The sequence below is a fragment of the Mirounga angustirostris genome, unplaced genomic scaffold (assembly GCF_029215605.1).
Source record: "Mirounga angustirostris isolate CCGP_5_RB_7025 unplaced genomic scaffold, mMirAng1.0.hap1 SCAF_6, whole genome shotgun sequence".
NCBI classification, from domain to species: Eukaryota; Metazoa; Chordata; class Mammalia; order Carnivora; family Phocidae; genus Mirounga; species Mirounga angustirostris.
In genome coordinates this window covers 1,596,340-1,620,909 of record NW_026991714.1, presented here as the reverse complement: position 1 = coordinate 1,620,909, position 24,570 = coordinate 1,596,340, and the positions used below count along the sequence as shown (strand labels likewise).

Below are 24,570 nucleotides of genomic sequence, written 5' to 3'. Positions count from 1 at the left end.
AGGATGTCAAGACCGATAGTGGTGCCAGAGTAGTCTTTCCGAGCAGATGGTGCTGGGACAACTGGAACTCCACATGCAAAAGTATGCCATACCCTTACCTCACACCAGATACAGAACTTAATGCTAAATAGATCATTGACCTAAATATGAGAGCTAAAATTATAAAACTCTTAGAGGAAAACATAGGAGGAACAGGCCTTGTATCTATAATGTATAATGAGCTCTTAGAACCCAACAATGAAAAGACAACCCAATTCAAAAATGAGCAAAGGCTATGAATAGATCGTCCTCTGAAGAAGACATACACATGGCCATGAAGCACGTGAAAAGATGCTCAACATCATTAGTCATTAGGAAATTGCAAACGAAGAGTACAAGACACCACTTCCCATCCACCAGGCTGTAATAGAAAGGATGGACAGTAGCGAGTATTGTCAGGGATGTGGAGGAGTGTAGAACCCTCACACGCTGCTGGGGGGAACGTGAAATGTGCAGCCACTTGGGAAGATGGTTCAGTGGGTCCTCAGAAAGTTAAACATAGTTACTGTATGGCTCCAGGAGAACTAAAAACATATATCTAAGTAAAAACAAGTACACAAATGTTCTTATTGGCATTACTCATAATAAACTTTCCCGAAGTGGAAACAACACAGGTTTCCCTCAGCTGATAAATGGACACACTGAGGTGTAGATGGGGTATCGTTAACGCAGTGAGAAGGAATGAGGCACTGACGCACGCCACACGTGGATGAACTCTGAAAACGTCATGCTAAGTAAATAGCCAGAGACAAAAGGCCACATACTGTAGGATTCCACATATGTATCATGTCCAGCCTAAGCAAATCTGCAGACACAAAGTAGATGAGTGGTTGTCAGGGATGGGGAGCAGGGGAGAATGGGGAACGCCTACCAATAGGATTGGGGTTTCTGTTAGGGGTGCAGAAAATGTTCTGGGGTTAGATACTGGTGATGGCCCCACAGTTCTGTGAATACAGTAAAATGCACTCAGTTACACACTTCTAAAGGATGAATATTATGGTTTGTAAATTGTATCTTAGTAAAGCTGCTATAAATGTTTCTGAAATGTTGGTTTTAAAACTGACGTCACTGTCCTTAAAGTTTCTCAAAGAATAAGAAACCCAAGTTGTGTGGGGAAGAGACCTTGTGATTTAAGGCAGGAAGAGAAGGGTGCAGGTCCAAGGAGGTCTGAGGAGGTCTGGAGGGTCGGGGGGTACCAGGCGCTGAGTGACTCGTGTTATCCCTTCTCTGTCGGCAAGCCCATGGACGACAGCCTCATTGCCTTCCGCACCCGCTCCAAGATGCCCCTGAAAGACATCCCCCTGGGGCAGCTAGAGGCGGCGCTCCGGGCTCCGGACATCACCCCAGACATGTATGACCCCAATACGGCGGACGACGAGGACTGGAAGGTGTGGCTGGGGGGGCTCATGAACGATGATGTGGGAAACGAGGGTAAGTGGGGTCCTTGGCATTTTCTACCTACTCTGTCTGTTACCTCGGTGCTAAAATTTTCATTGGTTAGAAGCTTAAAGGAAGGGGGTGTTTTTGGTTAACTGAAATTAATTGTATGTCACTCAGAATTTACTGTCAGTCAGTAGTTAAGGCCCCCTTTTTGGGGGAAGAATCTTTGAGGACAGTTGGCACGTGTTATACTGGCTTCCGGCGTGTGAGCCCTGGCAAGTCTGCCCGTGGGGCTGCGTGCTCCCACAGGCGCAGCTGCTTGGGCACGTCGCTGGGGCGGTACCACCGCCTCTCCTCACGGGCTGCTGGGTACGACCTCTGGGGGCATCTTTGGAGTGCGAAGAACCGTCCCCTGAACCGTACATGCAGAAATAATTTTATATATGATTTCATGGGAGTGCAGTGACTCACTGGAAGACTTGTGTTGGTGAAGGGTCGTCATGACACACGTGGAAGAGCCTTAGCTGCCACCGTGCTGAACGAAAGCCGTGCGAAGTGGACTTCGGGGAGGGCAGGAGCACCTGCCGTAACAGGGCCTCCTTCCATCTCTAGAGCTGGCGACTCTGCTCCTTTTTGTCCCTCGGTTCCATCCTCCGCCCTGTTTTTTCCTGTCGTCATAAGCACACCGTTTATGTCCCGCTTTGTCTCCACATCAGAAGGACTCTGTGCTGTAGGCTCCACTTTGAAAAACCCAGAGGAACAGCTCAGATTGGCTTGGTTTGGTCACAGGCCCCCTGCCTTGGTGCTGCATGGTGTTATCGGGAGACTCTGTCGGCCTGGGGTCCTGTGATTGGCAGCACCCGCGGGAATAGTGCAGTTGGAGTAGGCAGTTACCCAGAAGCCACGGTAATATTTCCAGAAACGGGGAAGGAGCTTTGCTCAGACAGAAGCAGAATGGACTACTCCCTACTGCAACCCTTATGGTTTTAGACTGCAGCTAAAACTCACTATGTTAATCTAGTGAAAGAAACCTATGAAAGTTGTCTTTGGGGGATCTTGTGTGTATTATAATGGAAATCAGGCATGATTGCTCATTTTGTGCCATAAACTTCTGTAGTTCACAAGACGTAAGAGATTGTCTTAGTTTATAGTGATTCCAGATGGTATTACATTCTTTTGATGGAATCGGGGAAATTTTTTTCCTGTTGTTTCTTTTTGACTTTTCAGTGGAGAGTGAACCAGAATATTCTTTTTAGCTGTGTTGTGGAAGACTCACACTTTTTAAAAAAAATCTAATTACATACAAGCAGAGCACATCTTTATTCTTTTCCCTATCTTCTAAGAACAGCTACATAAGATTTGTGTGTTCAAAGAGTAATGCTTTAAGATATTTAAGAGAAGGTATAGTTTCGATGGAAATAGACTGAATAAATATTTGTGCAGGTCAGGCTAGGAGTAAGTCAGCATAAGTGAATGAAAGAGAGTAAGTCCTTGAATATACCTTTGGAGCTATTCATTATATGATCCGTGGCTCATCAAGTGTTTGTTACTCTCCTTTTACGAGACATTGTGCTAAGATCATGAGAGAGAAAGGAGCATAATCATTATGTCAGACATTAAAAAACACCCGTGAATGCTGCCCGGTCCATTGTTAGATGCACAATACATTTCAGATGAATGGAGTTGATATAAACTTAGATATGCCATAAAAGTGGCATAAATGCTGTTCCAAGGTTTTCTAAAAGGGAGATAGCATTCTTGTTTAGGATGGCTCAGAGACCGCTCCATGAAAGAGGTGGAAACTGAGCTGGGCCTTTGAAGGCTGTTTCACAGCAGTGCTGGTGAGGTGAGGAGGTGATAGGAGAGCACATGTCCTCCGAGGAGTCTTCTAGTCTCTGCATTGTAACTGCGGGAACAATGCCGGCTTGGCGGGAAGAAATCAAATACTGTGTGAAGAAAACTGTGAACCCCCCTCCCCGTGATGACAGTTTCATGATCCAGAGGGATCACAGATTTTTTTCATGGATTTTTTTTTTCGGGATTTATACATCTCTTGTTGTTTATTGACATTACCTTTCTCTACCAACCCACCCCAGGTTCCATGACACCAAGGCTCACAGTCTCTGCAGAAGGGCAAGAACAGGGACAAATGTAGTTCTATCCATTTCATAGAAATCTCCGAGAATTTTGTCACGTTGCCCCGTGTTGCAGAATCTGTTTGTTAATGCTTCTAGGATTTGAGCCCAGTTTAATGTTCTAGGAAGGTGTCCATTGAAGGAAGGCTCAGGGATAGAAGCATTTGTTAAATGGATATGACTCTTCCCCTTTTGTCTTTAGGCCTAAGCTAAGATACAATATGGACGGGAACTAAGGCAGGTCCTATGGCTTTATCCGTGGTGGCAGCTCATGCCCTGATTTCCCGGATTTCCATCAGCGTGGCTGGAGGAGCTGAGGTGGTGGCTGTTGAGGAGGGAAGGCCAGGCAGGGCCTCGGGTGTCAGGAGTTTGGGAGCCCAAGGCTGTGCCACTCCTGGTTTCATCCCTAGAACCTGAATCAGAGTCAAGGAGTGTGATGGTGTGCGTGCGGCTTGTGTTAGTTAACGATACAGATTCCAGGCCTCACCTGTCACTGAGGCAGAATCTTCAGTGGGTATGGTCTAGGGATGTAATTCTTTTTTTTTTGAAAGATTTTATTTATTTGAGAGAGAGAATGAGAGAGAGAGCACATGAGAAGAGGGAGGGTCAGAGGGAGAAGCAGACTCCCTGCCGAGCAGGGAGCCCGATGCGGGACTCGATCCAGGGACTCCAGGATCATGACCTGAGCCGAAGGCAGTCGCTTAACCGACTGAGCCACCCAGGTGCCCTGAGTGTTTTTTTTTTTTTTAAAGATTTTATTTATTTATTTGAGAGAGAGAGAATGAGAGAGAGCCCATGAGAGTGGGGAGGGTCAGAGGGAGAAGCAGGCTCCTCACTGAGCAGGGAGCCCGATGTGGGACTCGATCCAGGGACTCCAGGATCATGACCTGAGCCGAAGGCAGCCGCTCAACCAACTGAGCTACTCAGGCGCCCTAGGGATGTAATTCTTATGCATCCTAAATATTGGAAACTGCTGGTCTGGGAGGCATGAGCGTGTGTGATCAGGGTGGACCGAGAAAGTGGAATAATGGGTAGTGGGGAGGGTGACAGTTCTCTTTAAAACTCTGTATTGTTGTTGTTTACATGTTCAGACAGATTAATAAAAGAGAACACAAAGCCAGTGAGTAGGGCAGGTCTGGACCTTCCGATCTACTGGCTTAACTTCCTGAGTGCCGACAGACAGGGAATGGTGCTAGACAGAGATCCCAGAGCCACACGCCAGCCGCATGCTAGTCTCTTTTGTAGCATCACGTGGCTATTCTCGCATGTTCCTCCTACCATCTGGTCTGCACAGTATTAAAAATGAGAATCTCACTTGCCAAAAATAATTGAGAGGCTTCACTGTAGGCGCACAGCAAACTGAGATCAGCTGGGTGGATGCCGACCTTGTTAATCGGTCAAGAGTAAGAGGACAGATACCACCACCAAGGAGTTCAAAGCTAAGAACTCAGAAGAAACCTTCCTGAATGACTTTCTAACGTGTGCGGCGAATGGGTGCTCTGAGAATAAGGGCCAGCCCACTTGTGTGGCGTGGGCAGAAGCTGCCCTGTTGCGGTTCTTGCACACGAACAGGTGGGGCTCCAGACCCGTGCACGCGCCCCAGGGGTTGGAGTTTTTCCTGGAGTGTTCGTCCGTCCTTCGGCGTGTTTGTACAGAGCCTGCCCTGAAGACACTGACGTTGAAAGTACTGTAGAGATGGGGAGGACAGGATTCCATTCGTAAGGGTTTGAAGAATTTTTATCAGAAACTTAAATGCACAAATGGATGAAAAAGACTGACATTTAAATAGCTACATTATAAATAATGTAAATTAATATATTATAACCTGGGTATAAATGTGGAGTGAAAAACATCAGGTTAGATTGGGGCTAATCAGTACAGATTTCCCAGTGATTATGAATCAGAATTGTGTGTATATATTTTTATTTTTAATGAAGGATACTCATTTATTACAAAAAATGAAAATATTATGGAAGGGTACAGAGAGGAAAATATTCATCTTAATGCTTTGTAGTTATTTTCTGTATATGCAGTCAAGTACATATTCACCTCAATAATTTTTTTCCATGAAAGGAATCTTTCTGTATGTATTGTTCTGCATCTGCAACTTGCTTCTTTCACTTAACAATAGAATTCAGACAATTTCCCACTGTAACACATAGAGACTACCTCTCCCGTTTAATGGCTACATAATAGTAAGGAATTTAGTTATTTCCATGTGGCAGAATTTTTTTTTTTTTTTTAAGATTTTTATTTATTTGAGAGAGTGAGAGAGCGAGCACAGGCAGAGGGAGAGGCAGACTCCCCGCCAAGCGAGGCACCTGATGCGTGGCTCGATCCCAGGACCCTGGGATCATGACCCGAGTCGAAGGCAGACACCTAACTGGCTGAGACACCCAGATGTCCCTGTTTTTTGTTCTAATTCAGCTCCTTGGTTGTACTAGCCCCATTCCAAGTTCTCAGGTGCCACCTGTTGCCGGGAGCTGCCGTGACCATGCCAGGCACACGCAGGACATTTCCATCAGCACGGCATGTTCTCCAGACAGCACTTACCTAAAGTTGTGCTGAAACTTGATAATATAAATCACCTGGTAATGTAACAGCCCTGTCGTTCAGTGACTCCTTCACAGTCTTTCTCTAGGAATCATAGCACGGACATTAGAGAAACACCCGTTTCTTCTGTGCCCTAACATAACAAATGTTTATTCTTTTTGTATATTTCTAGTTATTTCTGAGTCTTGTTGTAGGGCTATAACTTCTCATACTGAGGATTATTATGTGTGTTTCTGTTGTGTTGTACTTGGTCCCGCACATTCCCGTTTTACACGTATGTACCGTTCTGTCCTGAAGCGTCAGAGGTAGAGTCACTCCCTAGTCGCTGGGAATTAGGGTCATCTTCTTTCACCATTAGTGCCTTTGTGTACCTAGTTTTACAAGAGTGTTACTTTCATGAGGTGCACTAGTGGGATTACTGAGATAAATTATGTGTTCAGTTTTCTGGCTTTTGCTGCATTTTGGCAGATTTAAGTCTTTTTTGAAGGGAGGAAAGAACTTGGCTTACTGGAGAGACTGGGTGGGATGTGTCAGCTATGGGAAATGAGCTGTGCAACACACTCAGGAGAAAAAGAAGGTATTTAAAAACTTTATTGGAACAGATTTTTAGGGTGCTGAAAATTTTCATTTTCATCAGTGATAGGAGTTCAGAGTGGGGAATAAGTGTCTGAAGTATTTTTTTCCTAGATGAGGCCGATGACGATGACGATCCAGAATATAACTTCCTGGAAGACCTTGATGAACCTGACACAGAGGATTTCCGCACTGACCGGGCCGTGAGGATCACCAGTGAGTCTGTTTACTAGGAGTCCGGCTCTTCACTGCTCCGCAGCTGCCTTTGTTTACTTTGTAGATTTTGGAGGGTGGAGTTTGCAGCCCATTCAAGTTGAGACATTTAAGCTTGTACCCATTTATTTCTGTAACTCTTTAAATTTACGTATGTATTTAGGAAGCCTGTGAGTCATTCACTTACACATCCCACAGTTCTGCCCTGAGTCCAGTATCTGGTGGAGGTCGTACCTATGATACCAAAATAAATAAGGCATGGCCTGCACCCCGTAGGACCTCAGCTCAAGTAGGGGATACAAACATGCCAAGTTACAATACAAAGTGATAGGTGCTATAATGGCTTGTATGTAAGGTTCCCAGTGGCCTAAAAGAGGGTGTAGTCTCCTAGTGGATGGTGCACAGTAGGGTAGGTGGGCTGGGGAAGGACTCACATGATGAGATGTTTTATCTCAGTTTTGAAGGAGGAATAAGAAATTTTGGGTGAGGGGCACCTGGCTGGCTCAGTGGTAGACTGTGCGACTCTTGATCTTGGGGTTGCGAGTTCGAGCCCCACGTTGGGTGTAGAGATTACTTAAAAATAAACTCTTTGAAAAAGAAAGAAATTCTGGGTAGATGGAGACGGGTGGATATTGCAAATAGGTAGAAGAGTACCCACCGAGCACGGACATGTGGAGGAACAGTACTACGCTTGGAAAATGGTGAGTTGCTTGGTTATGGAGTTGTGAGTGTGCAGTGGTAGAAGAGGTAAGCAGTATTCAGATCCTGGAGAACCGTGAATTTGGGATTTGATCTGTCAAAAGGAGAGCTTAGAGATTTTGACAGGAAATCAGTAGGAACTGATGTGGATTTTAGAAATACTACTTTGATTTAACACCAAGTTAATGTATTAATTTGATGGGTAAAGAGAGCAAAATTGGAGGCATGGAAAACAGTTCAGTGACTTGACTTGGCTCGAGTTATTTGTTTAAAGAATTACTTCATTGGCTATGTTGCCAAAGATAGAAACATATATTTCAGAAAGTATTGATTTTTTTATTTTTTAAAGATTTTATTTATCCATCTGAGACAGAGAGCATGTGCATGAGCAGGGGAGAGGGGCAGAGGGAGAGGGACAAGCAGAGCAGGGAACCTGATACAGGACTCGATCCCAGGACCCTGAGATCACGACCTGAGCTGAAGGTAGATGCTTGACATACTGAGCCACCCAGGTGCCCCAGAAAGTATTGATTCTTATTGAGTGTGTGTGTGACCCTGACCTGGACTAGCATACACAACATGGTGAAGGTGGGATGTTGGCTCTTGACCGGGTTATGGAGAAAGCTTTATGAGCATCCAGACACACTTATTATTACTTGCCTAAATAATGCAGCTATTTGTGCAGAGAGAATTATGGAAACATGATCCTTTAGGACTTTCGTTCCAGTTGCTTTATTTCCTCTTTGATCTTGTTTTTGGGATTAGAATGCCATTTCCTTTGTGAAGATCTTCCCTTATTTGCTATGTTAGGACAATTAAGGTTAGAGTAAGTGTTGAAAGGAATCAAAGTGTAGGATGAAAAGGCTTGAGGTGTGGACTGTGGAGGGTCTAGGAAAGTATGAGAAAAACCAAGGAAGTCTAGTCAGAAACCAAGGGAAAATTCTTTGAAGGAGCATCTGGTCCACCGATGCTGGTAATCAAGGGTCTCTGCTGGAAGCGGGAGGTAGATTTCGTTTGGGCTTGGCTCCTGGCCTGGAGTACGGAGTGCACTTGCCTTCCTTGTCTGTCTGTCTCTTTCTCCATGTTACAGATTGTTTCTCAGGAAGGCCCTCCCCAGTTAGCATGGTTCTTGCTTTGCACTCCACACCAGTTGATGTGCTCCTTCTGGTGCTTGCCTCTCTCCTGGTTGCTTGGGCCCTGTCCGTCTTCTCCCCTGGCCTGTGAGTTTCTTGGGGAGTTGGTGCTGTTTGTGGTCCTAGGCCTGGATTTGGCCAAATAGTGACCTTTTCTGGGGTGCCTGAATGAAGGGCCATCCTTTCTTGTCATAGGGTTCTGTGATCATACGTAAAAACTGGGATGGAATTCCAGTTTTGTTCCTACCCCTTGTCCTCTTGTGTCTGATGTTATCATATTATCCCTATGGGAGGACTTTTCCTTACGTGGATGACAAAAATTTAAAAATAAAAATAAGCATAGAAACTCAGAGTTTGGAAAGCTTCCTGTGGCCATGTATTTTCCTCCCACTTGAGTTTGTCTGTAGCTTCTCTGTGTCTGGGTGACCCCCAGTGCTCATCAGTCCTGAAGACGGCATGTCCCCATCTTGAGCACCTCCTCAACCAACATTTTCCTTACTGAACCTCCGTATACCTGTTACATTCCTATTTGTCCTTTGTTGCTAGAAAATGTAATTTACTCCCAAGCTTGCATAGTAAAAGATGTTCCTTTTCCTACGTTTTTTCTTTGCCGTGCCAAATATACTAAGTTTCTTCAGTTCTCCAAATGCAGTAGTCCCCAGACCTCGCATTATCCCAGCCACCGTTCTCTGGATTCTGGCCTTTATTTTTTACTTAAATTTTTTTAAGTAGGCTCCATGCCCAGCGTGGAACCCAGTGTAGGGCTTGAATTCACGACCCTGAGATCAAGACTTGAGCTGATATCAAGAGTCGGTCACCTAACCTACTGAGCCACCCAGGAGCCCCTGGCCTTTATTTTTTTTATAAGCATTTCTCTCCTTATATTTTTTAATGGAACTTCTAAAATTCATAGAAAAGTTGAAAGCATTGTACACTGAACACCCACATACCCACCACCTAGTTTCTGTAAGTAACTTTTAATATATTTGCTTTGTCATGCAGCTGTTCATCCATCTCTCTGTCCATCTGTGAATCTGTGTGGGTTTTTCTCATGCATTTCAGAGTAGGTTGTAGATAGCAGCATACTTCACTCCCTAACATTTTAGCCTAAGCATATCATTCATTCGGGCTCAGTATTTATCTACAATTTCTCTTTTTAGGTAAATTTATGCACAATGTATTGCACACATTTTTTTTTTTTAAAGATTTTATTTATTTATTTATTTGAGAGAGTGAGAATGAGAGAGAGAGAGAGAGCACATGAGAGGGGGGAGGGTCAGAGGGAGAAGCAGACTCCCTGCCGAGCAGGGAGCCCGATGCGGGACTCGATCCCGGGACTCCAGGATCATGACCTGAGCCGAAGGCGGTCGCTTAACCAACTGAGCCACCCAGGCGCCCCTGTTGCACACATTTTTAGTGTACCATTCAGTGAATTCTGATGTGCTTCCACCTGTGTAACCAAACCCATATGGGAATATGGAACTGTCACCCCAGAAAGCTCCCTCAGGCCCCTTCCGAATCATTCCCCTCACCATCCTCCCTGAGGCAACCGCTGTTCTGGTCTTTTTTTTTTCTGTAACAGATTAGATTTGCCTGTGTTAGAACTTCATGTAAATGGAATCATAAAGTGTGTGCTCTCTTGTATAAAGCTTCTTTCAGCATGAAGTTTTTGAGATTCATCTGTATTGACACGTATCACTACTTTTTCCTCTTTTATTGCTGAGTGGGATTCCATTGTATAAACATACCAGTTTATCTTTTTTAAATCTATTCCCAGGTCTTGATGGAAACCTGGGTTTTTCTAATTTTTGCCTATCTTGAATGAAGCTGCTCTGAACTTCCTTGTGCAAACCTTTCCTGGACAAATGTTTCATTTCTCTTGGGTCAGTTGTCCAGGAGAGGAATCACTGGTCAGAGGGGAGATGTATGCTTAGTTTTACAAGAAATTGCCAGATTTTTTCCAAAGTGGACTTCTATTTTACCTTCGCATCAGAATTTCATTTGCTCCACATCTTCACCAGCATTTCGATTTTTAGCTTTTTAATGCCCTTGTAGGAAGGGCTTTTGCAGAAAAGATCACAGATACGTCTGGATCCTCTGGACGTGGTCTGAGACTCTACGCTGGTTCTGTGACAGGCTTGCTTTCATGGATACTTGTGCTGTTTTGGAGTAGCTGTGTCAGATTGAACTTGAGGTCAGCCAAAACATTCAGATCTTTTTCAGATTTTTTTGAGCCATTTCATGTTTTTGTGCACTTGAGAAACTGATTTTTAAAATTCCTAAATGTAAGACTTTAAACTTGTCCCATTAAGTTTCATTCAATTAATTTGAGAAAACATGGAATTTTGAATCTGTCATCAGTTGGTCTAGCAATCCCTTTCAACTTTATATGATTTACAGATTTGGTAAGTATGTTTTCTGGGTCTTCTAGGTCATTGATGGAGTTGCTTTATAGTTCGGGTACAAAGACAGGGCCCTGGAGACTTCTCTCGTGACTCCGTTCAGTAGGCTAGGCCGGTAAACTATGAATTATCTTTATTGTGAAATCATCTGGCTCACATTTCCTGCATGTCTCCCCATTGGAACTTTACCTTCTAGAGAGTGAGACTGTTAGTTTTTTCTTTCTGTTTTTTTTTGTTTTATTTTGTTTTGTTTTGTTTTAGAAAAGGGGGTTGCTGGTGAAGGGGGCAGAGGGAGAGGAGAGAGAGAATCTTAAGCAGACCCCATGCCTAGTGCAAAGCCCAATGTGGGGCTCGATCTCACGACCCTGAGATCATGACCCAAGCCGAAATCAAGAGTCAGATACTTAACCGACTGAGCCACCCAGGTGCCCTGTGAGACTGTGAGCTCTGCCATGTGCCCCCCAGCATCTAGAACAGGGCTTGAGGCATAGTTGGGAGTCAGTAAGTGTGTTTGAATGAACCAGATGACAGGTAGATGTGAGGGTTTTGTCAGATGTCTTGCTGGAAACAAGACGCGGTGTCTCTGTGCAATTCCCGCCTGTGGGAACTGAGACCGACCTGGACCAACAATGCCGTTTGGCTTCTTTTCAGAGAAGGAGGTGAATGAGCTGATGGAGGAACTGTTTGAAACTGTGAGTAACGACGCGAAGTCGGGGCTCGGGACGCTGGGCGGCTCCTCCAGCGTGCTCTGTCCTCTGCTCTCAAGCCCATCCCTCCACAAGGCTGGTGTGGCCAAGCCACTTCACCTTTCAGCCCCCTTGGGAGTGGGTGTCGTGGGAGGGGAATTTGGCTCACTGATACATTTCGGTTGTCCATATGTAGGTTATTCTTAGCAAAATGTTCCTTGTAAACTTTGGATGGCCTCCCCAACCATCATTCCGTGCATCCGTAAAGATTGCAAATCAGTGTTTGGATTATTCTGGGCACAGATAGTTACCTTTCTCATCAACTTGTCTCTTGAAAGATATTTCTGATCATTCTGAGCTATCTGTGCTCTGTCTGCACCATTGCAAGTGGCTGACTGAGAGACTTCGCTCCTGGCGTAATAGCCGTGTGCAGGACTGCGGGTGCCCTGAAGTGAGGAAGGTCTTGAGGGAGCTCTTTCTGGGTGCCAGCATTGTTGGTGCCCTGTAGACTGTGGTCTTCGCTTTCCCTTCTCACTGCTGGGGGGCTTCCACACACCCCTTCCCCAGGATCACCCTCCTTCCCCTGTGCCCTCAGTTCCAAGACGAGATGGGACTCTCCAACGTGGAAGATGATGGCCCAGAGGAGGAGGATCGCGTGGCTGAACCCCGGCCTAGCTTCAACACCCCTCAAGCCCTGCGGTAGGCTAGCCAAGGACGCCGAGGTGCCAAATGGAGGGAACGTGTGTGTCCAGACACTCCCGTTGACAGTTCCCCGTCGCCCAGTGCCCGCGGTCGCTGGTGGAGGGTCTCCGGGGATGAGTCTCCTCGTCGTGGGGCAGTGCAGCGGCAGACCAGGCTGCGTCTGCTTGGGAAGGGAGAGAAAGCAGTAGCTGGTGTCCATAGCAGCTTCTCCAGATGAGTGGTGCTGGAGAGGTGTGAGGACTCCGGGGCCAGCCACAGAGACCACCCCTTTCATAGGCGCCTGTGTGTCCCTTTGTTCTCCTTGTTGGCCATTAGCCAAAGTTTGTCAGCCACCTTGGTGATGACTGAGCGGCCGTGAAGCATCTTTGGTCTGAGGTAGAAGTACCGCCCTCTTCACACGAGGCTGGCACTTCCGTTCCCCACCCACAGAGTGGAGGCTTTAAGTTTTGTGGGATGGGTTTGTGTAATTCATGTGTATTTTCATGAACTGGTACCCATCCCGAGCAGCAGCATATGTGCGCGGTGAGGTGACCGGCTAGCTAGCGGTCGGGGGGGAGCAGAGCAGAGCTGAGAGACCTGCAGCCTCCGTTAGTCCTGTGCTTTCACAGCCTGACCTGACCGGAGAGCTTGGGAGCCACCTGAAAGCCAGGCCTTCAGGGAACGTGCAATTGAGTAGAAAAGACAAGCTACCCCACCGTTGCATAACAGCCGGGAATATAGCTCATGGTCCATTATAATAAACACCACAGTGTAACCACAACAGAATTTCGGGATCCCCCACCCCCATTTTATTTTGTTTTGGCTTTATTGAAGTATAATTGACAAGTTGTAAGACATCGAAAGTGATTTGATGCAGGTAAGCATTGTGAACGGGTCCCCACATCGAGTTAGTTAATAACACTGTGGCCTTACATACTTACTTTTTGGGAGGAAACATTTTCAGGATTTCTGAGTCTTTATTTGACCCACTTACTGCAGGCCATAGTTCATAGTTCATCTGATCTATAAACATATTTCGGTTCCACTAATAATCTCTGTGTATGAGTTCTTTACATTTGGGGTTTATAGAACTACTTTAAAGTCCTGGTTGAAGATGAGCTGTCTCTGGCGCTCGCTCAGTTCATCTGCACGGGCTGCAGCTGCTTCCCATTCAGCTAAAATTGCAAACCTGGTTTAGTCTTTGACTAAATAAGGTATGGGGAAAGTGAGCCATCTGTGTCCCTCTTACCAACCAACTAAGTAATATTTCATAAAACCAGGGGCAGGCTATTTGTGCTTTTTTGTCTACTTTTTCCGTGTGTTTTTCTGTTGTCCTGCTAGGAGCACAGATAATGGAGAGTTTTCTGTTCTCAGTAAACATTGTACAGAGGACTGTCCTTGTCTTTAGGTTTTTACCCTGTGCCTGCCTGCCCACACTCACAGTAAATACTGCAAAAGGACACATAGTCTTTATCTGTAGAGGCTGTAGGAAAGTTACCATTTAACCGTCGTTACAGTATAGAGGATTTCATGAAATAGGATATCCTGCTGGCCATACCTGCTTGAGCTGGTCTCATCGTGATTGCGTAGGGTATCAGCTCACCCTTAATCCCTTGAGTGTCCCGCTCTGCCCCAGGACTAGGCTGTGAGCTGGCTATGTGAATGCTTGCTTTGGCGTCAGCCAGTCTCTCTCTAGAGGCAGGGGTGGGTGGGCGGGTTAGACAGCTGAGAGGAGGGATGTGGGGGAGCTGCCAGAGGATGTATTCACGGTGGGAGCCAGCTTCTCACTGGCCTTCCCAGCTGTCCTGTGTTTCAGTGTATCCGCTTCTTGCTTCCTACTAGGTCTTTGACCTCTTAAGAAAGGAAGGCGGGGCAGCCTAAGTGGATGGGAGTGGCAGGAGGGCAGAAGCTGGACCTGGGGTGGGGTCATGAGTGGATTAGGGAACAAATGCTGGACTTGGAGAAGATTCTGTATCACCTTTGGGTTCCAGGGTAATGTGGTGTCAGTAGGACCCAAGGATGATGAGTTCTTCCCGTTGGCTCTTTGACTACTTTGTTATCCAGGCATTTCTCTGCTCCTAGAGTTTTGTTTAGTTTCTCCTTCATTTGTGTATTACTTATAAGACTGGTTGTAGAAGAATGGGGGGGACAGTGCAATTCAGAACTATCTCATTTGGATTTATGCGAACAACTTTGGGGAAAGATTTGGATAGGCTAGGAGTTTGTTGGCTAGAGTGGGATGTGGGGATTAGCAGAAGATGGAAGTGTTCAGACTCTTAACCCACCGTCAGGAGGTGTCAGATGTGTTGCTAGCCTGGGGAAATGTCCAAATTCAGTTGTCTCCCTACCGGGGACAGGTTTGAGGAACCACTGGCCAACTTGCTGAATGAGCAGCACCGCACAGTGAAGGAGCAGCTTGAGCACCTGAAGATGAAGAAATCCTCAGGCAGACAGCAGCAGGAGGTGGAGAGGGTGAAGCCCCAGACCGAGAAGGTTCCTCAGACGCTCACTCTAGACCCAGCACAGAGGAGCCGCCTCCAGCAGCAGATGCAGCAGGTGAGCCTCGTCCTGGGCCGGATTCGGAGGCCAAGAGCTAGCAGTGGTCTGGAAATCAGAAACCGGTATCTTGATGCCCCCTGAAAGCACAGGGCCACAAGATCTTCACATCACTGAGGGCGTTGAAAGGGCATCATGTTGGTATCCTTACGGGCAGGCAAGAATGCAGATGCCCGTAACGACCCTCATACTCCAAGGTTACACATTTCAGTCTTCCATGAACCATTCTGAATTTAACAGCCTCACTTGCTGAAGTTCTAATTTCAGTCCCTTTGGTTTGAGGTTAAACTTCCTCTGGTTCTGTCATTTTGCTCAAGGGGAACAGATCTGAGAAATTCACACCAAGATATGGTGCCAATCTCGTAGTCTCTTTGGAAAGCAAAACGTGTGGTAATGTTGCAGACATCTTGCTAAGGTCTTCTGGGTTCCGGAAATGACAACACCGTAACGTGTCACCGTGTTATTTTCTTTCCCTTCCCAGCATGTTCAGCTCTTGACGCAAATTCACCTTCTCGCCTCCTCCAACCCCAACCTCAGTTCGGAGGCCAGTACCACCAGGATATTTCTTGTAAGGTTCCAAGTATCCTTCACTCTAAAGATGTTGGTATCCGTTCGCTTGGGGGGTCACTTCTCCTAGATGGTCACCCAACACCAGCTGCATTTACTCTCTGTCCTGGGTGTCCTGGCTGCCATCCCTACGGCTTCCTCCCTGTGCTGAGAGAGCATCAGTCTCTGACCCCATGCAGGACCAGAGTGCAGCCAGTTTCCTTAAGACATTCCTCTGACTTTTCTGTTGGGTCCTCTTCCTCATCTTTTTTTTAAGGATTTTATTTATTTATTTATTTATTTATTTATTTATTTATTTATTTATTTATTTATTTATTTATTTGTGTGTGAGAGAGAGAGCACAAGCAGGGAGAGCGGCAGGCAGAGGGAGAAGCAGACTCCCCGCTGAGCAGGGAGCCTGATGCGGGGCTCGATCCCAGGACCCCAAGATCATGACCTGAGCCGAAGGCAGATGCTTCACTGACTGAGCCCCCCAGGAGCTCCTCCTCTTCCTCATCTTTAGACCCACCCTGACTTCTTGGGTTTTTGGTACTTCTGTTCTTTTTATTGGCTTCATTATCCATTCATTAGGCTCAACATTAGTATTTTATGTATACAGTTAATCTCGGTCATGACATTTTTAAGTATTTTGGAGGAAGGGCTTTTAATTTTGAAATTTTGTAGGTGTTATTAAGAGAAACCAAAAGACAAAAAATTTTAATTGTTCTTACTTTTGAGAACCTTTATTCTGACTGGGGAGCTAGACCATCCATCCAAAAGGCTGAGGAATAAAACAAGAACAGATGAGTGTATCATAAACACAATCTTTGAGTATCTGAGGACTCAGCAAAAGAGTAGTCTTAATGGAGTCATGTTAATTATGGAGGACTTTATGATGATTTTTATCTGTTTCAGTCCTCTAGCAGGAAGGACAGATTTTCCCTCGGAGGCTAGTGAGGGCTACTCGTATTAAGTTTCTGGGGCTGAGGTCTCCTTTGTGCCCTGTCTCCCCAGAAAGAGCTGGGCACCTTCGCTCAGAGCTCTGTTGCGCTCCACCAGTCCATTCCCGGCTTTCAGACCTTGTTCCAGCCCTGCAACCTGCTGGGGGCAATGCAGCTCGTTGAAGACTTCAACACGCACGTCAGCATCGACTGGAGTCCTCGCAAAACTGTCAAGAAGACTGGTAGGGGACCCATGTCCACTTCTGCTTTTTGCTTGCCTTGAGTTATCTTGAACCTCCCTTCCCAGGAGACAGGACAGGGGACATCTATAATGTCGTCCTTGGTACCCACTATCTACGTTCCAGGAGGTCATGATAGTGTTTGGGCTTCTGTGAGGGCTGGGCGATGGACAGGACGGGGCGGGGGGCAGGGCTGGGTTGTGGTCCTCGGCAGATGTGAGGGTGGGAAGCAGCGGGAGCAAGGTCATTGGGGTCTGGGGAAGATGAAAGGCCAGTGGTTGAAGTTGGTTCGTGGTCAGGTTTTTATTCTCTGCTTCGTTAAGATACTTTTATTTCCCTTCATGATTGCAGTGGTATCTCCATTTTGAATGAAATGTTGATTTGGGAGTTAGGTACAAATTAGAGATGTACATTTGCCGTGTTCAGTATTTTAAAGACTTGTGCAGGTTTGCTTTCTGCCATGCATTTTTTAGTAATTTTTGAGAACACGTTTGCTATTCCCTTAAACTGAGTAATTGCTCCTGATTAGTTTCATGGTTTAGCAGATGAGTTGTGGTTTGAAATCCCTCTTAGCATTAGATTGAATTATAGTTGAATTCAGGTGCATTATGTTACCGACACTGATCTCAAACGACTTTCTTAGCTCTCTGATGGCAATGAAAACCTAACATCATGGCCTGGTAGTAGATTACACATACAGTGTCCCGTGTTTTTCTTCTGGGGATACAAAAATACCATTTTTGGAAGGAGAACTATGGATATAGTGGTGCTTTCCATGTCTAGAAAGGCAGACGTGCCTGGAACGAGAGGCTTAGGCAGCAAGGCAGAAATGAGTGAGACTGAATTGCCTTGTTCCCAACCCCAGGAGGAATCTGGGAGGACTTGCTGGAAGTTAAGTAAGAATCAAATCAGATAAAATCTGGAATACCGGATTGGTGAGGGAAATGAAAGGAGTTGGCATCTTATCCTGGAAGAAAGGTCCCTCCTTTGCAAGGCCTTCGGGGGCGGGGGGAGGCGACGGCAGCATTTGGGTGTGCGCTGTGTGCCCCGGGGGCTCGCCCCGTTACAAGTGTCTGTGCCGCTGAGGGGACAGTGAGCGTGTCTGCGTTTAGTAGCACCGAGGGTGCTGGGAACTTCTGCGGGAGGGGGGGTGGGGACACCCCCAGGTAGGGGCAGCTCTGGCTAAATGCAGGCTTGCATTCAGAAGCTTTTGCCTGGGATTTCATTTACCACAGAATTGTTTCCTCACAGCGGACGAATTTCCCTGTTTGCCAAAACAAGTGGCTTGGATCCTGGCCACAAGCAAGGTTTTCATGTACCCGGAGCTACTTCCGGTGTGTTCTCTGAAGGCGAAGAACCCCCAGGATAAGATTTTCTTCACCAAGGCCGAGGACAAGTAAGGGTTTGCCGCGGGGCAGCAGAGGCCCCGAGGGCGCCGGGGAGAAGGCCTGGCTCTTCTCTTGAGGAGCTGCGGGCAGGCAGGCGCGGAGGGCCGGAAGCCGAGCCGGGTGCTGGGCGCAGCTCTGCGCGGGTTTGCTCGAGCCCGGACCCTGCTCTTCTTGGGGAACAGTGTGCACTCTTTGGGAACATTCTAACGTGTTTTCTGTTTTTTATTTGTTGTAAATCCAATCTCATAGTACTTTTAGAGACAGTTTTTCAAAGGAAAAAAATTTTTATCCATCATCCTAACCACCCCATGACAATGATTTTTTTTTTTTTTAAGTAACCTCTGTGCCCAACATGGGGTTCGAACTCACGGCCCCAAGATCGAGAATCAGATGGTCTACTGACTGAGCCAGGGAGGCGTCCCCAATGATTTTTCATATAATTATTGGCAATTTAAGTATAATTTTGTTTTGCCTTTTTTGACCTAACATCTTGAAGTTGTTTTTCTGTGCTCTGTGCTGGAGCACATGCCTTCCTGTAGGTTCTGTGTGCTGTCTACGCAGGTGATCTTCCATGGGCCCTGGGACAGCCCTTTTACCTGCCACTGTCTCATTTTTTCTCCTCTCCTGTTTTGCTGTTAGTGGGGCTTCGGCAAGGATCTTTGCATATAGAGCTTTTGGAAGTCTTTTGAGTATATCCCTTTGGGTAAATTCTCAAGCGTGAGATTATTTGGTAAAGTCAAGAACATTTTCGTGGCTCTTGATGGTATTGGCCCACTGCCATCAGCGAATTGCGGTAGATAGGTAACCGCAATCAGATGGCTTATGTCGGGAGGCAGTATTGGTCCTGATTTAATACGTCTCACACCGTGCCAATTATTCATTTCATATTTAGCCCCATTCTCCTTCCTTTGAATTTCGTTTGTACTATTAGTGTGAAGCATGTCACGATCTGACATTTTTTAGTGATTCATGCCCATTTTTCCTCTTCCCACTTGACTGGGAACCCCGGGTTGCGTCTCCGTCATTGTACTTACTCGCCATGAGTAAACACCTGCAGATCTCTGTGGGGCAGCCATTGGCTTGCACAAGAATGAGGTGGGGTGTACCCTGTGGGCTGCTCTGGGGAGAGGGCGTTCTGCAGAACAGAGTAAGGCGAGATTTAGGTTATGGCTCCTTTCTCAGTTTGTTGGCTTTAGGGCTAAAGCACTTTGAAGGGACCAAGTTTCCTAAGCTGCTGATCAGCAAGTACCTCCTCACCTGCAAGACCGCCCACCAACTGACAGTGAGGATCAAGAATCTCAACATGAACAGAGCGCCTGATAACATCATCAAAGTAAGTGCTTCCTGTGAACTCCCTGGGGTCTCGCTCGGGCTCAGCCTCACAGCAGAGGGCCCTGGTTCCTACCACCAGAGCTGGGTCAGTCCCCCTCTGGCTTTTCCAGGGACATTGACTCTTGTTCTTCTCTGGAGTATCATCTTCTTCCTCTGTTACAGGTATTTCTCCTAAAAATAAAATTACTCCAACTTTTTTTTTTTTTTTTTAAGATTATTTATTTGAGAGAGGGAGAGAGCATGAGCTGGGTGGGGCGGGGTGAGGGAAAAGCAGACTCCCTCCTGAGCAGGGAGACCGACTCAGGGTTCGATCCCGGGACCCCGGGATCATGACCTGAGCGGAAGGCAGATGATCAACCGACTAAACCACCCAGGCGCCCCAAAATTGTTCCAACTTTTAAAAAATTTCTCAACTTCACATTTCCCTCGAGCCGCTTTCTGTCTCTTTCCCGCTAGCCTTCTTGAAGGGTAGACAACACTCCACTGTATCCTTCTCCTTTCCTTTTCCGTGTGGGTATAAACTTGTGTATATATATTGTGTATAGAGGTTTTTGAGGGTGGTGTGTCTACGTCTCTATCTGGGTGGCTTGCTTGTCATTGCCACCACTTGATGCTTTGGGTTGAAGCCTTATTTAGTAAAGTGCAACATGGGTGACAAAGACTTGGGCCTCCCACTGCACAGCCCTGCCATCATCACAGGCGTCTTCTGTCCCCCGGTTCTCCCACTAGACCACGGTGTTGGTTAGATTCAGGGCTCACATTGTAAGCGTATAATTGCTTGGTACGTGTCCCTGCCAGCTGAGCTGTGTGGTGTAGCGTGATTGCTTTGCTTTCCTGCCGACATGTTTTTGTGGCGTTGGTAATTGCATTTGGGGGAGCCGGTGGGGCTTGGTCTCGGAGGTGTGTATTACCTGTTCAACACTGGAGTTTACTTTAGTGCTAGGAATCTCTGGTCGTTTTCAGCTTCCTGAGGAAGCCTCTCCCCAACTCCGCTTATGTGTTCCCTCTAAATGGGTTGCTCTCTCCGCTCGCTACACGTACGGCTTCTTGGGATTTTCCTTCCCCCATCATCATGGGTTGGTTTTGCTTCTTTCCTCTGTGCATCCTCCTGGTCCCCGAACCCACATCTTTCTTGATTTTACTTCCTTCTTTTAGTGGAGCACATCCTCATGGCATTCTGGGGAAGAGTGCTTGAGAAACAGGTGTGTAGATTTAAACTGGCCGTATTCCCGGTGTTCACACTGCGTGGACGGGACCGGAGGCCGCATCCTGGTTTGTGTGTGTGACCAATGTCACCGTGCGACATAAGGTCTTACCTTTGGGAGAAACTAGGGGAAGGCTACATAAGACCTTTCTGTCTTATTTTTGCAACTTCTTATGAATCTAATTATTTAAAATGAAAAGTTTTTTTTTTTTTTAAGATTTTATTTATTTATTTGACAGAGAGAGAGAGAGAGAGATAGCGAGAGCAGGAACACAAGCCGGGGGAGTGGGAGAGGGAGAAGCAGACTCCTCGCCGAGCAGGGAGCCCAATGTGGGGCTCAATCCCAGGACCCCGGGATCATGACCTGAGCCGAAGGCAGATGCTTCACGACTGAGCCACTCAGGCGCCCCTAAATGCTGCATTCTTAAGCTTCTTCTAATGCATCTTCTTTAACCACCACAACAGCCCCATGGAGTAGGTTCTCTTATTATCTCTGTTTTACAAATGACAAAACTGAGACTGAGAGAAGTTGAGTAACTTTTCCAAGATCATCATGCTATTAAGTGATGAAGCTAGGAATTGAGCCGTATGGTCCAAGTTCTAAGCCTGGGACTTTTTTTTTTTTTTTTTAAAGATTTTATTTATTTTTTTGACAGAGAGAGACACAGCGAGAGAGGGAACACAAGCAGGGGGAGTGGGAGAGGGAGATGCAGGCTTCCTGCTGAGCAGGGAGCCCGATGTGGGGCTCGATCCCAGGACCCTGGGATCATGACCTGAGCCGAAGGCAGACGCTTAACGACTGAGCCACCCAGGCGCCCCTGATTTCTGTTTATTTACTCTTAAAACTGCCTCAGTCTATTCTTTCCCTTCCCCTCTGATGTCCTTTGCACCATTACTTCCTTAGTAGGAAGCTTTGGTGGGTCGCGGCTGAGGGTTAAGGTGCTGCGTGAAGGAGCAGATCTGAAGGACAGGCTCCGATCTTCTGCTTCCTTTTCTCTGTGACCTAAACTCTCTGTCTGATGATCGCGAGTGTTGCAGAATTGTCATTAGGATTGAGAGCTTAGTGTAATTTGAAATGCAGAGCATGTAGCATGTGCTGGTTATGGTCATGTGTGTATTGGGGGGGGCGGTGTCTCAAACTGCCGCACACTTTGCTCCCCAGCCTGACAGAGGGCAGAGTTTCTGGAGAGAATGTAACTCGTGTGTCATTTCTTCACTCTCAGTTTTATAAGAAGACCAAACAGTTGCCTGTCTTGGTGAAATGCTGTGAAGAGATCCAGCCCCATCAGTGGAAGCCACCTGTCGAGAGGGAAGAGCACCGGCTTCCATTCTGGTTAAAGGTACAGCTTTCCTCCTCGAAGTGTGTCGGAGGCAGAAGGACACCAAGCCCTGGCAGAGATGCCAGGGGTGACTTTACACTCCTGGTGGAGCTGTAGCTCAGGGACGGGCTCAGCGGATCTTCCTTCTTCCCCCCTCCTCTCCTGCTGCTTCCCCTTTCCCCCACGTGACTCTGCCACCTCTGAAAAATAGTGGGTAAAATGATACGGCGTTTCTAGAGCATGTAATTAGGGTGTAGTCTTTAGAAATTGGATATCCTTCAAGAAAATTCCTTGAAAAGATTTTTTGAGACTGTCGTGGAAAGGCCCCTAAAATCTCGGAAGCCCCGTTCTTTTCTCCAGGTTCTGACATGTGCTGGATCAGTGTGTTCTTGTTCTCTAGGCCAGTCTGCCTTCCATCCAGGAGGAACTGTGGCGCATAGCGGACGGTGCCAGAGGGGTAGGAAGTGTGACTGGACCTGCTGAGGGCAGCTCAGAGCCAGGCCTGGGAAAAGGCAGCTCGGAATTGGGGAGTGAAACTCTGTACCCACTGCTGTTGCCCAAGGGTGTAGTCCTGAAACTGAAGCCAGTGGCCAACTGTTTTTCCAGGAAGGCCTGGAGACAGAAGCGGCCATCAGTCCTGAAGCCCCTGCTAATCAGACCGAGCCCCTCTCTCCAGCCCAGCTCCACCTCTGGGAAAACACCAGCTAGGTCAACTCTGTCCGAAGCCCCTCCGAGCAAAATGGTGGTCCGGATTCCTCACGTGATCCAGCCAGCCACTGTCTTACAGACGGTGCCCGGTGTCCCTCCACTGGGGGTCACGGCGGGGGAGAGTTTGGAGTCTCCGGCAGCACTGCCTCCCACGCCCCCTGAGGCCAGGACCAGCTTCCCTCTGTCTGAGCCCCAGACCCTGCTCTCCTCTGCCCCTGTGCCCAAGGTAATGCTGCCCTCACTTGCCCCTTCTAAGTTTCGAAAGCCGTGTGCAAAGCCAAGAGCCTCCAAGAGAAGGGGGGCCAAGGCCTCTCTGTGTCTGGAGCCAGCCTCCCTCCTCCACCCGGTCCCGGTTATCTTCACTGTGCCCGCCACCACGGTGAAGGTCGTCAGCCTTGGCAGTGGCTGCAACGTGATCCAGCCCGTCAACGCAGCCGTGGCCCAGACTCCTCAGACCATCCCCATCACCACCCTCTTGGTTAACCCCACTTCCTTCCCCTGCCCGTTGAACCAGCCCCTTGTGGCCTCCTCTATCCCACCCCTGATTGTTTCCAGCAACTCTGTGAGTCTTCCTGTTCCCTCCACCCCCGAAGATAAGGCCCAAGTGAATGTGGACATTGGTTGTCCTTTGGTTGAAGGGAAAAATGCCTTTCAAGGCCTAGAACCCAAATTAGAGCCCCAGGAACTATCTCCTCTCTGTGCTCCTGTCTTCCCCAAAGAGGAGCACAGCCCAGGGCCCCCAGCAGCAGATCATGTGTGCCAGGAAGAGCAGCCAGAACACAGTGCCTGTGGCTGGACTCTGGTGAAGGCCGAGGATGGGAGGCAGGCTCTGGAGCCACTGCCTCCAGGGGACTTGCAGGAAATGGTCAAGATGGAACCTCAGGACCCCGGGGAGGATGACTCCAGTGGGTCCCCAGAGCAGGACACCTGTGAGGACAGCAGAGAGGAACGTTCTGTGGGATTGGATGCTGGCTTCCCAGGTGAGGAGCCGAGTGGTCCTAGTGAGCTAAGGAGACAGTCAGCCTTCCAGCAGGAGGACGACAGAAGTGAGCCAGCTAGAACCTCGTCAGCTTCTCGGGAACCTCGGGATGAGGGAGACTCCGGAGATGTGAGCAGAGGATCTCCCAAGATGGCTTCTTCCTGCGCCGACCCTGAAGTGCGCAGCAGCCCCCCAGGCAAGTCTGAGGACCTGGCCAGCGCCGTCGGCCAGGCGCTGGGGACCCCAGCTGGGCCGGAAGCTGGGGGCGAGAAGGACGGGCCAGAGGAGGAGGAAGAGGAGGACTTTGACGACCTGACCCAAGATGAGGAGGATGAGATGTCCTCAGCCTCTGAGGAGTCTGTGCTCTCGGTCCCAGAGCTCCAGGTGAGAGCTGAGGAATATTCTCAGGTGTTCTGTGGCCTCAGTAATTTGCTTGATTTGTTGACAGGCCACCTGCTTGCTTGCTGCACTTAGTCCTCCTGTCATTTTTTTTTTTAAGATTTTATTTATTTATTTGAGAGAGACAGCATGAGAAGGGGGAGGGGTCAGAGGGAGAAGCAGACTCCCCGCCGAGCTGGGAGCCCGATGTGGGACTCGATCCCGGGACTCCAGGATCATGACCTGAGCTGAAGGCGGTCGCTCAACCAACTGATCCACCCAGGCGCCCTCCTCCTGTCATTTTTATTTGACTTTTGAATACCGTGTGGGACAGTTTTGGGGGCGGGGGGTTGAGGCGAGAGGGGAGGAAGAGGTGAACTTTTAGTTGGGTGTTATGTGTGACTCAGTCACTAAAATGTTAGATTGAATCACCTGTGCGCAATTTAAATGCCTAAACATGTAGATCGTTAAGTGTGGATCCCAGCA

General features: G+C 47.6%; 1 protein-coding gene across 10 annotated transcripts in view; it reads left to right on the top strand.

The window, feature by feature from the left end:
* The window catches only part of GON4L (gon-4 like), a 68,265-nt gene that overhangs the window by 35,034 nt on the left and 8,661 nt on the right, over positions 1-24,570 (top strand). For all 10 annotated transcript variants that reach the window (XM_064593685.1, XM_064593690.1, XM_064593691.1 and 7 more), the window contains 11 exons: positions 1,278-1,470; positions 6,795-6,896; positions 11,779-11,819; positions 12,409-12,512; positions 14,852-15,050; positions 15,532-15,618; positions 16,611-16,779; positions 18,028-18,172; positions 19,347-19,497; positions 21,924-22,040; positions 22,420-24,090. In XM_064593685.1, coding sequence (XP_064449755.1) covers positions 1,278-1,470; positions 6,795-6,896; positions 11,779-11,819; positions 12,409-12,512; positions 14,852-15,050; positions 15,532-15,618; positions 16,611-16,779; positions 18,028-18,172; positions 19,347-19,497; positions 21,924-22,040; positions 22,420-24,090 — 2,979 coding nt within the window. The remainder of the gene's footprint in view (positions 1-1,277; positions 1,471-6,794; positions 6,897-11,778; positions 11,820-12,408; positions 12,513-14,851; positions 15,051-15,531; positions 15,619-16,610; positions 16,780-18,027; positions 18,173-19,346; positions 19,498-21,923; positions 22,041-22,419; positions 24,091-24,570) is intronic.